This window comes from Cydia splendana, chromosome 4 (assembly GCF_910591565.1).
Source record: "Cydia splendana chromosome 4, ilCydSple1.2, whole genome shotgun sequence".
Classification (NCBI taxonomy): Eukaryota; Metazoa; Arthropoda; class Insecta; order Lepidoptera; family Tortricidae; genus Cydia; species Cydia splendana.
The window spans coordinates 10,055,077-10,070,695 of NC_085963.1; the positions used below are offsets into that span (position 1 = coordinate 10,055,077).

General features: G+C 40.5%; 1 protein-coding gene across 2 annotated transcripts in view; it reads right to left on the reverse strand.

Moving 5' to 3' along the window:
* Positions 1 to 687: 687 nt before the first annotated feature.
* LOC134789820 (nicotinate phosphoribosyltransferase) overlaps positions 688 to 15,619 on the reverse strand; it is a 32,116-nt gene continuing 17,184 nt past the window's right edge. For both annotated transcript variants that reach the window (XM_063760472.1, XM_063760471.1), the window contains exons 10-11: positions 10,716 to 10,844; positions 688 to 4,667 (exon numbers count right to left, since the gene is read on the reverse strand). In XM_063760472.1, coding sequence (XP_063616542.1) covers positions 4,590 to 4,667; positions 10,716 to 10,844 — 207 coding nt within the window. In that variant the 3' untranslated portion in view covers positions 688 to 4,589. The remainder of the gene's footprint in view (positions 4,668 to 10,715; positions 10,845 to 15,619) is intronic.

The following is a 15,619-nucleotide window of genomic DNA, read 5'->3' on the forward strand; positions in this document are numbered from 1 at the left end:
GATTTATTTATTTCATAATATGAAATTCCATATAAATTATTTTACACTAATCTATACGAATTTATATTATGATCGTCAAGTAGGAAAATAAGAATTGATTATAATTATACAAGTATAAATATAAGTATAATTATACATGCAGTGCAAGTGTCATTTTAAACGACAAACTTTTATGTAATTATGACGTATAAATAACACTTGCACTGCGTGGGCTATCAAAATCGCTGCTGACTTTTCTTGGTCTAACTCTATCTAGAAGTTTTGCATGTAAAACTTTACTCACTCTTCTTTGTACTTATTACAATTTCTAGTAACGAAAACTAGTACAGTCAGCAACAATAGTAGGGGATGAAACAACGACCAAAACTACCAAAAGTATCTGCTATGTTTTCATATCGATACATATCCAATGTCGTTGATGCTGTGTACCAGAAATAAATATAAATGTTACTTAAATGTTCATGTCATTTCAGAACGTCGTACGAAACGAAACGTCGTCGTCGTCGTGTCGTCGTGATTACGAAAGAATTTCTTCGATTGTATGGCGGTGGCTAAGTTTGTGTGACAGTTTGAGGGTTGCTGTTATTGTTATTACAGGCTGCTGTAATTTCCCTCGGTATTTCTTTCATTAATTTACGGTGTTGCGCTATGAGTTGATTAAATGATGTAGTTAATTAAAACACAAACAATAAAACTCATACTATTATGTATTTAACAAAATTAAATAGATATCTCTATTACAACATTTATAGCTTACAATTATTCATAAAAATGTGTGCATTGATCACTTACATTATAATGCTTTGTTTTGAAGGCACATAAATTATGTTCTTGATATAGGCCAGTGCGTTCTTTTATTGCCGTGGTACATACAAATAAGAAGAGACAAATAATTAATAAAGACTGAAAATCAGTATACTTATACAAAGTTGTGATCAAATATTTTTATAATGGTAACTCACGTAATATTTCAATTTCTGTGTCAATGGATTTTCTAGTTGTGTTCCCCAGACCGGCTAGCATGAGTTCCGTTCTCGCTCACGAATCCATACTTGCAGTCGCAACGAACCGTTGCAAAAACGCAACTCATGCTAGCAGGTCAGTTGTGATGATCTATGTAGCGTCTCACAGAAACCTCAGTCACATTATGTATGCATTTTTAACGTGTGTAGCGCCATCTATAAATATCATGAGAGCCACGTCATTATGACAGTGTTTGTCATCATCAATACTGAAGATCGCAACTGTATACTGAGACTACCTGGGGCCCGTTTCTCAAAAGCTTGTAACTTGTAAAACAAGCGGATGTCACTTTTTGACAGCTTATGTTAGAAAGGGACTTCCACTTGTATTACAAGTTACAAGCTTATGAGAAACGGGCCCCTGTCCTTGTTATTTACTTATCTGACAGAATAGTGTTCATACATTGGGAATACCACAGACTTAAATATACCCTAGATGAAGCAAATATCACGATTTGTATTGAAACCAAGCGTGCCGACTTTTTACCACCTACTGTGACGTCACAGCCGCAATTTAGTGATGGGAAATCCTAACCGATTCAAAGACATCAATACCCCTCTGCCCCGCTACGATTCAACTGTCTTGCTCATACTCATAGATTTTATATCTGTGGTCTCGCTTGCTCACTCCCCGCTACCCTGCGAACGACGCCAAAAATCACAAATCGATTATTAATTGTCATGAATGACATCGATTTTCTGACAGATGAATGATAAAGACAGACCAATGATAAAAACAGACGAATGACCTACTTCCCAACTTTTCCCTTCAATGAAACTGGTATTTTCAAAATCTATGACTGGATCATGTGGAAAACAAAAGTATTGAAAGTTTTTTTAACACAATAGAAATTTATAACCCTACTAAACGTATAGGCAGATATATAATAGTATGTGGTTAAATAACCCTTCCTTTTAAAAGTGTCGTAAAATTAGCACATGATTTTTTTTTATCAATAACAACTACTAATAGTTTTTTTGAATAGGTAATATCATTCATATGTCCGATATCGATTAAAATCGATTATTAGAAACGATCGGTAGACCGAACAACACTAGTCGCTAAATTTGACAGACGAATGATAAATGGGCTGTACCACGAAGTACTATGCGCGACAGTATCGCTGTTCCGATATTCATCGACTCTTTAACACACAATGTCAGATCAAACGCTCAAAGCAAACGCGCAATGTAATGTAAACATAGTTTTGTAACGTTAATCTGTAGTTACTTAGGTACATTATTGGAAACACAACCTGTGGGCGCAGCACGGTTTCATTTTTATCGTCTATCACTATGCGCGTCCATTTCGCACTTACGTACTTGTTAGAACGTGACAGGCATGGTGACAAGGGATAAAAACGCGACCGTGCTAAGCCGCCTGGAATACTTAAAAAAATTGTTTAAAATGAATTCACGCATAATATCATTTTAAAATTACTTACCTGTGATAGGAAATATGTCCTTGCCCTTGGGTGCTTGCAATATTTGGGCTGTTGCAGTTAATTATCACGCAACGAGGCTTTTTTTAATTTTTTACGGACTATCGACTGCAACTACTGACGTGCGTGGACTGTCAATAGCGACGGCCAACCTCGACGCTTGGTCAGAGTTCGGACACGCGAAGTACATGCATTTGCGTCATCTAGGGTATATTCAAGTCTGTGGGGAATACAGATTACCTATTTTACTCATTTGTTCCATTTCTTTATAATTTAAGTGACATGATAAGAAACTAGATATAATTTTGAATTGTAGCATGTGGTGTCACCACTACTTATACGTTAATTACTATAGGGTTGTATTCCACCTGTACAATTTCTTTGTCCAATGTGCATTTTTTTGTGCAACGTCTCATTCGCGGAGATGCAAATACACATTGGACCAAGATATTGGACAAATGGAAATACCACCCATAGGTATAGGTACTACATACCGCTTAATTTATTTCATCATAATATACAAACAATAAATATTAATCGATGTTTATGGTTTCTAAAACTTTCTGGGATTTTTTGCATCATAGTAAAAGTAATTAATGTTATCTTAATAGATTCATAACAATAATTATTAATTTGGGGCCTGACAATTTGTATTTAGTTAAATTATCTAAAATTACTTTTTAGTCTAATAGGATACAGCAGAAAATTAAATTAATTTCGTTTAGATAAAAATACATAGGTATTTAACCTCGCATTGATTGGCTAAATTCACAATAAGTGTTCATTGCTCGACTTTTACGTCAAGTAAAATGTCACTTAATTAATTGTAAACTGAGCAAACAAATTTTTTGTTTCCATAACTTTAAAAAATGAAACAAGCTTTGCACTATACGCTTATCACAAAGGTATGGCCAGTGGTATATCACTCAATCTATATCATTAACCATCTTATGCTGCCAAATATTGGTTTTGTTAGACGGTGTGAGTATGAAATACTATTTTTTATTATGTGGTATAATTAAGTTATTTGTCCATTTAGAAGTACATGACAGATGTATGCATCTTGGTCCTAGATATCTCACAGGAATTCATGTTTAGGGTGACATTTTGTGTTCATGGTGTACGAGTGTTAGCATCCTGCTTACTCAATTCCATCAACCATATAAAAATATATGTAGGTACAAAATAAGCACATTTCGCAATCATACAATATATGCTTGCACTTGAAATTGCACAAAAAATATGTAAAATGTATATCGTGATTAATCAATACAATTAATGCACTTCATAAAGTACACATAATTCGTACGTTTATAAACATAGCGGGTTGTGACCTAAAAAATTGTGAACGTATAAAAAAACACATATAGTAAAAAAATTAGTTATAATCAGCATTTAGTGATTTACTCACTATTTTGTAAATGGAGCAGCCTACATAACTATATGGAATAAAATATAAATACATGTTTTGTACATTGTGTTCCTCTAAATTGGAAAAATAAACACTCCAGAGTCAAGAGTGCTGTTATACCCTACAAATGACTACAGGGTTTTAAATCATTCTCTGGGCTGTAATCCACATTACATTAATGTACTTAACTTTTCGTGGTATTATTACTACTTACAATCTAAAGCATATATTATATCTGTTAGCAAATATTTTCATGACTATCCTTATGCTTACCATTCATATAAATATAACAAATCTTGTAAAAGTGTTTTTGTAGATTGCTTATCAATACACTGGTTGATTGTTATTATATTTATGTTATAAACATATTGCAAAAGTTTCTTTGATTTTGAATTTTGACTAATTTTATTTGTGACTAGTATCTCTTCATTAATAAATACAATAGTGATCTTATGCTAAGTACATATAATTATTATCAACCCCTCATCTCCCAGCGCTTCTACCTTTTGTATGCGTGAGGGTGAGCAACAGAGGCAACTGTTCTGCCAACCAGATATCGCGACGGTAGGAGTTGAGGTGTTAATAAAATGTTTTTTTTTACTAGTGCTCTAATGGCCGCACGAAAATCAAGCAATTAGCTTACCAAATGGGTAAATTTTAGGAAAGAAAACATGCAACATTGGTGATTATGAGTGGGTAAGAGAAGTGCTAATTTCAGGAGAGCTCCCCGATGGGCGCGTTCTGCAGCCACAAGTCGTGAATGAAGTTGTAGAGGTCATCGCTCACCGCCACCTGACGATTACAAACATTAGCGGTAAGTGTCTTGCGTAATAAATAAATAAATATTGGGGACATCTTACACAGATCGACCTAGCCCCAAACTAAGCATAGCTTGTACTATGGGTACCAGGCGACGATATAAACATACTTATATATATAAATACATACTGATATACATAGAAAACACCCATGACTCAGGAACAAATATATGTATTCATCACACAAATAAATGCCCTTACCAGGATTCGAACCCAGGACCATCGGCTTCGCAGGCAGGCTCACTACTAGGGAATGCAATCTCGATCTCGCAATTTCGAGATCTCGCACGAATTTTCGAGATTCAATCTCGTTGACAGGAAATCGCGATTATAGCAATCTCGATCGGGATCTCGATTAATATTTTCGAGATCTCGAACGAGATTGAAAGATACATCCGTGTGAATTACTTTGTTTTGAGTAATCTTTTTGACCTTAGGTTCATGTTGTTCAGGCAGTGTTATTGTGTGCGTCCGGCTTTAACTGACGATAAAATCACTGTGGCGCGCTCTGTGCGGAAAAATCGGACGAACTTAACGTATCCAGTCACAATTATTATGATTTTTGCTCGCGTACCCTACATTTTTTTGTAAGTTGTTGAGTGCTGGTCAAAAATATCAACTAAGCATGTTACTGGCTCTGCTTACAATTTTGTAAAATTAAAAATAATTACGAGTATTACCACTTTTTCATAATTACATGCAAGTAGAGCTACAAACATGTTTGTTTTTTTTTAATATAAGTAGTTTTTTTTTTAATTAAATGTTGATTAATTTGTTGTTTTTATCTACAAAATAAAACATGACGTACTCTAAATCAGGGACCGTATAACCGGTTTTATTAAATACCTGTATAAAAACTGTCAAACGAATACCGGTTAAAATGTTATACCTATATTCGCATTAGAGGTATTGCTGTCATTCCGTTTTTGTCTTTATCGCTATTTGTACACTAATTGACATAATGAAATACCGGTATTCATTAATACCTCAATAATAACAGGTATTCAGTATACCGGTAATGGTTTTCGTATTTAATGCCGGTATTCATTGCACTTGATCAAAGAGTAACCAAAAACTTTGCGACAAGAGGTTAAAGTTGTTGTTAAGTCCTCATGCCAAAGACATATGTAACTTACTATCTATTCTTTTTGCTCATGCTTATATTGATCGCTGTACAAGCGAAAGATTTCATGATTTAACCACGAGCGTAGCAAGTGGTTCGAAATCTGTAAAATTGAGCGTTGCGACCGTTTCAAGGCACGAGGTTAATGAATGAATTAATGAAAATAATTAATCCCAGAAAACATTTCCATATGAAATATGAGCGCCGCGCCGCCAAAATTTTCGCGCCGCCGCCGCCGCCAAAATTCTGCGCTATCGGTGTGGCATCGGCGTGACCTTGTTAGATACTAGAGTCTGTCTAAGCTAACTTTGCACCGATTTGAACAGAACAAAGTGAGGGAGTGTTATTATAATATAAACGTCATATTTTCATAGAATTTTGACATTAACGATGATATTTACACACGTTGTCGTTGCAAATGCTATGCAGATTAGTTTGATCGGGAATTTATTGCTTTTATATAACGTGCTAACAAATTAGGTACCGATATTTTAAGAGATGGTACTTTATATAAAAACAATTAACTTTAAATAGAAATCAAGAAAACTTTTCATATCATATTTTTGTTTTATTTACCGAACAAAAATATAAATTAAAATTATATCTAAAAATAATCATTACGTGCATTTAACCACATAAAGAAAAAAATACATAGAGTGCTCACTCAGAAAAGTCTAATGCTCAACAACTTTCAGCGAATATTATACAAGGATTAACTGGAACTTTATTTTCAACTCCTTCTGCTTTAATATAGTAGTAGTAGTAGTAAAACACTTTATTGTACAAAAATCAAAACAAAACAGGAAAAATGACATTCGTCATTAGTACAAAGGCGAACTTATGCCTTTAAGGGATCTCTTCCAGTTAACCTTTGAGCAATATTAGTTGTAAATAGTTGTTCAATACACTTTTTGAGACATTTTTGAAATTAATATTCTTTTTAGGGTTCCGTATTTCGTACCAATATCAAGTTGATATCAACTGCAAAAAAGTTTCTTGAAGGGGTTTTTATAGGCTTTTAATATCGTACATTTAAGTCACATTCACTCATTGATTCATTCATACTATTTTTGCGATTAGTAGGTGGTCTGTGCGAGCAGTGTGTGTAATCATTCACCTCTCCTGGCGATACGTACATATAATAACTATTATATTTGACTATAGCTATCCGCACTGACTTCGCACGGATTACACAAAACCTTAACAAATTGTACACCTAAACTAAAGCTTCCTCAAAAATCTTTCTATTGATAGCTGAAATCCGCATGAAAATCAGTTGAGTAGGTTTTAATTTGAGTTCATCGTGAACATACATTCATATAGTTACAGACAGACGCGGCGGGGGACTTTGTTTTATAAAGTGTAGTGAATTAGTGATAGATTCAATTAACAGTAACCTCACAATATAAAGAGATGTTCATTATGCTGCTTATCTACAGTTAATGCCATGAAAAACTTTTTTCCTACCATAATTCAATAAATTAAATGAAATGAAATTAAATGAATTAAGGTTTGAATTCTCTTCGCATAAACCAAGTTTTCAAGGCTACGCCGCCGATTCGCCGCCACCGCCAACCAATTTTGACCGGCGAACCGCCGCCGGCTAAATGCCTATTGGGCGGCGCTAGACGTGCGCGCCGGTCGAAAAAAATTGGGTGGCGGCGCGCCAGAAAAAAATCCACGGCGGCGGCGTGGAATTTTTCAACTTTTCAATATTAAGACGTATAATGAAAAGCCATGCTTAACCCTTAAATCGACAAGAGAAAAAAAAATCTCAAAAAACTGTGTTAGTATCATTTTTTTGGTGTTATTATCTTATTATGTGGTTGTTTATTGTAGAAAAATCATGAAAAAAATCTATTTATAATAGTTTCGAAAAAAACATAGGTATGTCAAATATGTTGGATGTTGCCAGTCGGTGTAAATAAAAAGATACGCCGCATAATGAAAAGACGTCTAGTATTTTGGACGTTGCCTAGTTAGTATACAGTACTTTATATGCATAAGGTTTGTTTTGTCAAATTCATGTTTTTTTTTTAATAAATATAGAATAATTGCATTTTTAATTACAAATACACTTACTGATAATGTCAACTTATGTTATGAACTAAAGTAAAACCTATTATTTTTATATTTTTCCAAAAGCTTTATAGCTCGTAGGTGGTAAAATTTTACCAGTCATTGGCGTCATTTTATTAACATTAAATCAAACTTAGCGGGGTATCGTAGGATGCAGCAACATCTGAGCAATGGTATACAACAATGCATGCAATTTTTTCAATATTTTCGTAAGAAATTTCTCAAATGAAATCGGGTCTGTCTCTTGATGTCTTGATGAACGCACAGAAAAAAAAACCGTAATAATATTTTTTTATCTATTTGGTTCATTACGTTGCAATACGACAAGTAATGACTTTTTAAAAGGTTTTGAAACACCTAAAATCCCTCTGTTTAATTCATATTCATATTCATAAAAACTACCAGAAAACGTGATAATTTTACTCTTCGCATACTTGGCACTAGTGCCCTGTAATCGACAACGGTTAAAACACTGGACATTATACTTTGTAAATGTGTTTTACCCATAGGTACATGGTACATACAACACATTTTTCGCAAAATTTCCAGTGTGGCTTCCCCAGCCTTTTTGGCGTCCACTCATAGCACGTCTGGTCTCATAGGAAATATCTTAAGGGCTTTGCCCACAAACTGTGAGATTGCGGGCTTTGAGGACGCCAAAAATGCTTTTAAAATTGCTTGCCCAGGCAAACAATTTCCAGACAACCCAAATTCACAAAGGAGTTGGGATAATGTTTACTGTGATTTAACTTACAATACTCTCCTAAACAACTGTACAGGTCCAGACCGCGCGAGGCTTTTGGCGGTCGGAGCCCGGGAAGCCGGTTACTGGCTACATGCCCATCCTTCGCCCAATACTGGTACTTTCTTGGATCCGGCCTCCCTTAGACTGGCGACTGGTTTGCGACTCGGGGTTTCGGTGTGTACGCCACACATATGCTCTTGTGGCACGGACGTGGACCGACTGGGACACCACGGATTATCTTGTCAAAAAAGTGCAGGCCGTTTTTCGAGACATGCGTCGCTTAATGACATAGTCCGTCGGTCTCTTGCCACCATCAATGTGCCTGCTCTTCTTGAGCCGACTGGCATTATCAGAGATGATGGCAAGAGGCCCGATGGAGTGTCCTTAGTTCCTTGGAGCTTGGGACGGATGTTGGTGTGGGATGCTACCTGCGTAGACACACTGGCACCGTCCCACCTCCAACGGACTACTGTAAAAGCGGGCGGAGCGGCGGAAAGCGCCGAAATTCTAAAACGTAACAAATATAAGAGCCTCGGTAGAGAGTACCATTTTGTACCATTTGGTGTTGAAACTCTAGGTCCATGGGGTCCCAGCGCGCATAAGTTGTTCGCAGAAATCGCGAAGCGTCTGGTTGACGTAACTGGTGACCGAAGAGCTGGCGGCTACCTCGCACAACGTATCAGCATTGCGATACAGCGAGGAAATGCCGCCAGCATCCTTGGTACAATGCCTCAAGGGCCTATTTTAGATTTAAGCTAGTTATTAATTTCGTTTAGTAGTACCACTGTATATATATTGTATGTAAATAAATGTTTTCATCACACATTTTAATGCAAATCGTACTGCCACATAATAAATAGTTAGTATGGTGTTGGTGCGACATAAAATAGTAGAAATTAAATTATATGACCAAAAAAATTCCGTAAGTAGGTACGTAATTATTGCCATGTTTAAGTAAGTATTTTACGTCAAAAATGTGAGAGTTACGTAGGAAGTGGCGCCTATTTCAACTATTTCTTATCGGACTATAACCTATTACATATTTTAACGCTGCATAATACTGTCTTATAAAAAATATTCGGCGCGCATTTTAATCTACCGGCGGCGGCGGCGGCGCGCGGACTCCTTATGGCGGCGGCGCGCACGTCTAATCGGCGCTCATATATTTGAGATTATAAACTACATACGTAATAAAATACAATTAAATCAACAAAAAAAAAACAATTAAATGAATCAAATGAACGCTATTAAATATTTATCGTTGAAAATCATCACCTAACAGTTAATTTTACCAGCCAACATGAAAACGGGCATTCTAAGATCCGGATCTTAAGTATTTACAACTTTACAAGCGGGCCGGACAACGTCCTTGACGAGTAGCGAAGGAACGAATCGTGGTACTACTACAACCGGTATTGGCACTTACTTATTACCGGTAATAGCTTTAGGAGTAAACTATCAAATAGTGGTATTTGTTGTCAATTGGCTAAACCGATAACACTATTGAATACCGGTATTCGAATACCTCTATTCGGAGCTTAAGTGATATAAATACCCAAATTCAAATTACACCGGTTATACCTCAATAATAACCTGTAGTCAGAATACCGGTAACGGTCCCTGCTCTAAATAAGTAATATATACGGAATTCTTAGGAGATTTTGCTCAAAATAACACATTTTTAATTACTTTGTCAAATCTCGATCTCGTCGAGATTAATCTCGATCTCGTCGAGATTAATCTCGATCTCGAAAGTGTGACGGCCGAGATCTCGAAACACCCTATCTCGAGTCAGATTTTTCGTGTGAGATCTCGAATCGCCAATCTTGGTGCGAGATTGCATTCCCTACTCACTACCCATTTTATCATTTTATCAAATGATGTAAACATTATAAGCAAAAAATTAAGTATGTATACATTGTTTACTATTCTACTTATACCTACAACACAATTCGCGATTTAACAGCGCCATGTTTCGAGTTAAACTGACTAAGAGCTATCTGGTGTATGACTAATACTTTTCAGAAAACTCTGATTTAACCATTTGATCCATTTTGTGTAAAAATGAGCTTTACCTTGTATGGGGTAGGGTTCAAATTCCGCTTGATGTCCTGTCTGAGCGTCCGCAGAGACGACTGCACGCGCTGGCGTACCTCGGACAACGGCTTCGGTGGGTAGCAGATCCTGCCGTCTTTCCAGCACACCTGGAATCATAATATCTTACATTAATACATAGGTATTCCAAACAACTAAATCTACATGTAGTGAAAGCTCACGGTAGAAATAGTTAATTATAACCCATCGACGGATTCTAGTTTATTGATGTAACCATTTTAGAGGGTCCATTTGTCCAATACCCGGTAAGAGCATTTATTTTTATGATTTGCACGAATATTTGTTCCTGAGTTATGGTTGGTTCCTATGTGTTTAGTATTTATATCGGCTTCTAGTACAATAAGCCGTAACACGATTGCCTCATAAAATTTACTATTTACAGGTTTACTTGTCCCATCAGATCTTATCATATTTAAAAGCAGTAATGAATTGTCCCACTTAAGCTCCGTCACACAGGCGCGTTTTGCGGGCGGCGCGTGAGCGGGGCGCGCCTCTTTTACATATAAAACGCTCACGCCCCGCCCGGAAAACGCGCCTGTGTGACGGAACCTTTAAAAATGGAACTTTTATTTACGATGTTCACTTACATAAACATACAGCAATAACCATAAGTAAAAAACAAACTAAAAGTAGGTACATTGTCTGCTTATCGTTATGTTTACAATAACAAATAAATACCAACTAAGATAAATATATAGGAAATTGTATTACACTTGCAAATTACGAGTTCATTGCCTGACAGATGGCACTAATTAATAATGTACTTAAAGTACAAGAGACGACAAGAGTAAACAAAGTCACATGCCCTTAGGTTCAAGTTACTTGAAGTTACAGTACCTATAGTTTAAGTTAGAGAAATAATGTGCGTTGAACCAACATAATCAAGAAACATATTAACATTTAAATGCACTTGAATTTGCTAGTCAGCAGACTAAACTTACAGTAAAAACGTACCGTGTAAAGATAAATATGTACTACTTAGTTTGCACTTAGTGTGCCGTAGGCTTATAGGACTCCTGAAAGAAGTACTTTGATCGCCAACGGAAAGAATATCCATACCTATATGAAGATTATGAAGTGCTGAATCATTCCTCAGGATCCCCTAGTTAGTCAGACCTCAAATCACAATACAATAGCATGCCTTATAAAGATGTTGCCGGTAGTCTAGTTAAGACTGTCATCCGACAGTACCGCGTAGGTACCTTATAAAGATGTTCCACTTTGCTCGGTATAACGTAGGCCCGCTTGGACTCCTGGAAGGGATGCCGGCAGAGCACCTTCTGGCCGACCGCGGGCGGCGGCACCGAGGAGCGCTAGAGAATGTCCATGAGTCTAGTTAAGACAGTCATATGACAGTACAGCGTAGGTACCTTATAAAGATGTTCCACTTTGCTCGGTATAGCGTAGGCCCGCTTGGACTCCTGGAAGGGATGCCGGCAGAGCACCTTCTGGCCGACCGCGGGCGGCGGCTCCGAGGAGCGTTAGAGAATGTCCATGAGTCTAGTTAAGACAGTCATATGACAGTACAGCGTAGGTACCCTATAAAGATGTTCCACTTTGCTCGGTATAACGTAGGCCTGCTTGGTCTCCTGGAAGGGATGCCGGCAGAGCACCTTCTGGCCGACCGCGGGCGGCGGCTCCGAGGAGCGCTAGAGAGGTCCATGAGTCTAGTTAAGACAGTCATATGACAGTACAGCGTAGGTACCTTATAAAGATGTTCCACTTTGCTCGGTATAACGTAGGCCCGCTTGGACTCCTGGAAGGGATGCCGGCAGAGCACCTTCTGGCCAACCGCGGGCGGCGGCTCCGAGGAACGCTAGAGAATGTCCATGAGTCTAGTTAAGACAGTCATATGACAGTACAGCGTAGGTACCTTATAAAGATGTTCCACTTTGCTCGGTATAACGTAGGCCCGCTTGGACTCTTGGAAGGGATGCCGGCAGAGCACCTTCTGGCCGACCGCGGGCGGCGGCTCCGAGGAGCGTTAGAGAATGTCCATGAGTCTAGTTAAGACAGTCATATGACAGTACAGCGTAGGTACCTTATAAAGATGTCCCACTTTGCTCGGTATAACGTAGGCCCGCTTGGACTCCTGGAAGGGATGCCGGCAGAGCACCTTCTGGCCGACCGCGGGCGGCGGCTCAGAGGAGCGCTAGAGAGGTCCATGAGTCTAGTTAAGACAGTCATATGACAGTACAGCGTAGGTACCTTATAAAGATGTTCCACTTTGCTCGGTATAACGTAGGCCCGCTTGGACTCCTGGAAGGGATGCCGGCAGAGCACCTTCTGGCCAACCGCGGGCGGCGGCTCCGAGGAACGCTAGAGAATGTCCATGAGTCTAGTTAAGACAGTCATATGACAGTACAGCGTAGGTACCTTATAAAGATGTTCCACTTTGCTCGGTATAACGTAGGCCCGCTTGGACTCTTGGAAGGGATGCCGGCAGAGCACCTTCTGGCCGACCGCGGGCGGCGGCTCAGAGGAGCGTTAGAGAATGTCCATGAGTCTAGTTAAGACAGTCATATGACAGTACAGCGTAGGTACCTTATAAAGATGTTCCACTTTGCTCGGTATAACGTAGGCCCGCTTGGACTCTTGGAAGGGATGCCGGCAGAGCACCTTCTGGCCGACCGCGGGCGGCGGCTCCGAGGAGCGCTTGAGAGGTCCATGAGTCTAGTTAAGACAGTCATATGACAGTACAGCGTAGGTACCTTATAAAGATGTTCCACTTTGCTCGGTATAACGTAGGCCCGCTTGGACTCCTGGAAGGGATGCCGGCAGAGCACCTTCTGGCCAACCGCGGGCGGCGGCTCCGAGGAACGCTAGAGAATGTCCATGAGTCTAGTTAAGACAGTCATATGACAGTACAGCGTAGGTACCTTATAAAGATGTTCCACTTTGCTCGGTATAACGTAGGCCCGCTTGGACTCTTGGAAGGGATGCCGGCAGAGCACCTTCTGGCCGACCGCGGGCGGCGGCTCCGAGGAGCGTTAGAGAATGTCCATGAGTCTAGTTAAGACAGTCATATGACAGTACAACGTAGGTACCTTATAAAGATGTTCCACTTTGCTCGGTATAACGTAGGCCCGCTTGGACTCCTGGAAGGGATGCCGGCAGAGCACCTTCTGGCCGACCGCCGGCGGCGGCTCCGAGGAGCGCTAGAGAGGTCCATGAGTCTAGTTAAGACAGTCATATGACAGTACAGCGTAGGTACCTTATAAAGATGTTCCACTTTGCTCGGTATAACGTAGGCCCGCTTGGACTCCTGGAAGGGATGCCGGCAGAGCACCTTCTGGCCAACCGCGGGCGGCGGCTCCGAGGAGCGTTAGAGAATGTCCATGAATCCAGTTAAGACAGTCATATGACAGTACAGCGTAGGTACCTTATAAAGATGTTCCACTTTGCTCGGTATAACGTAGGCCCGCTTGGACTCTTGGAAGGGATGCCGGCAGAGCACCTTCTGACCGACCGCGGGCGGCGGCTCAGAGGAGCGTTAGAGAATGTCCATGAGTCTAGTTAAGACAGTCATATGACAGTACAGCGTAGGTACCTTATAAAGATGTTCCACTTTGCTCGGTATAACGTAGGCCCGCTTGGACTCCTGGAAGGGATGCCGGCAGAGCACCTTCTGGCCGACCGCGGGCGGCGGCTCCGACGAGCGCTAGAGAATGTCCATGAGTCTAGTTAAGACAGTCATATCACGGTACAGCGTAGGTACCTTATAAAGATGTTCCACGTTGCTCGATATAACGTAGGCCCGCTTGGACTCCTGGAAGGGATGCCGGCAGAGCACCTTCTGGCCGACCGCGGGCGGCGGCTCCGAGGAGCGCTAGAGAATGTCCATGAGTCTAGTTAAGACAGTCATATGACAGTACAGCGTAGGTACCTTATAAAGATGTTCCACGTTGCTCGATATAACGTAGGCCCGCTTGGACTCCTGGAAGGGATGCCGGCAGAGCACCTTCTGGCCGACCGCGGGCGGCGGCTCCGACGAGCGCTAGAGAATGTCCATGAGTCTAGTTAAGACAGTCATATCACGGTACAGCGTAGGTACCTTATAAAGATGTTCCACTTTGCTCGGTATAACGTAGGCCCGCTTGGACTCTTGGAAGGGATGCCGGCAGAGCACCTTCTGGCCGACCGCGGGCGGCGGCTCCGAGGAGCGCTAGAGAATGTCCATGAGTCTAGTTAAGACAGTCATATGACAGTACAGCGTAGGTACCTTATAAAGATGTTCCACTTTGCTCGGTATAACGTAGGCCCGCTTGGACTCCTGGAAGGGATGCCGGCAGAGCACCTTCTGGCCGACCGCGGGCGGCGGCTCCGAGGAGCGCTAGAGAATGTCCATGAGTCTAGTTAAGACACTCATATGACAGTACAGCGTAGGTACCTTATAAAGATGTTCCACTTTGCTCGGTATAACGTAGGCCCGCTTGGACTCCTGGAAGGGATGCCGGCAGAGCACCTTCTGGCCGACCGCGGGCGGCGGCTCCGAGGAGCGCTAGAGAATGTCCATGAGTCTAGTTAAGACAGTCATATCACGGTACAGCGTAGGTACCTTATAAAGATGTTCCACGCTGCTCGATATAACGTAGGCCCGCTTGGACTCCTGGAAGGGATGCCGGTAGAGCACCTTCTGGCCGACCGCGGGCGGCGGCTCCGACGAGCGCTAGAGAATGTCCATGAGTCTAGTTAAGACAGTCATATCACGGTACAGCGCAGGTACCTTATAAAGATGTTCCACGTTGCTCGATATAACGTAGGCCCGCTTGGACTCTTGGAAGGGATGCCGGCAGAGCACCTTCTGGCCGACCGCGGGCGGCGGCTCCGAGGAGCGTTAGAGAATGTCCATGAGTCTAGTTAA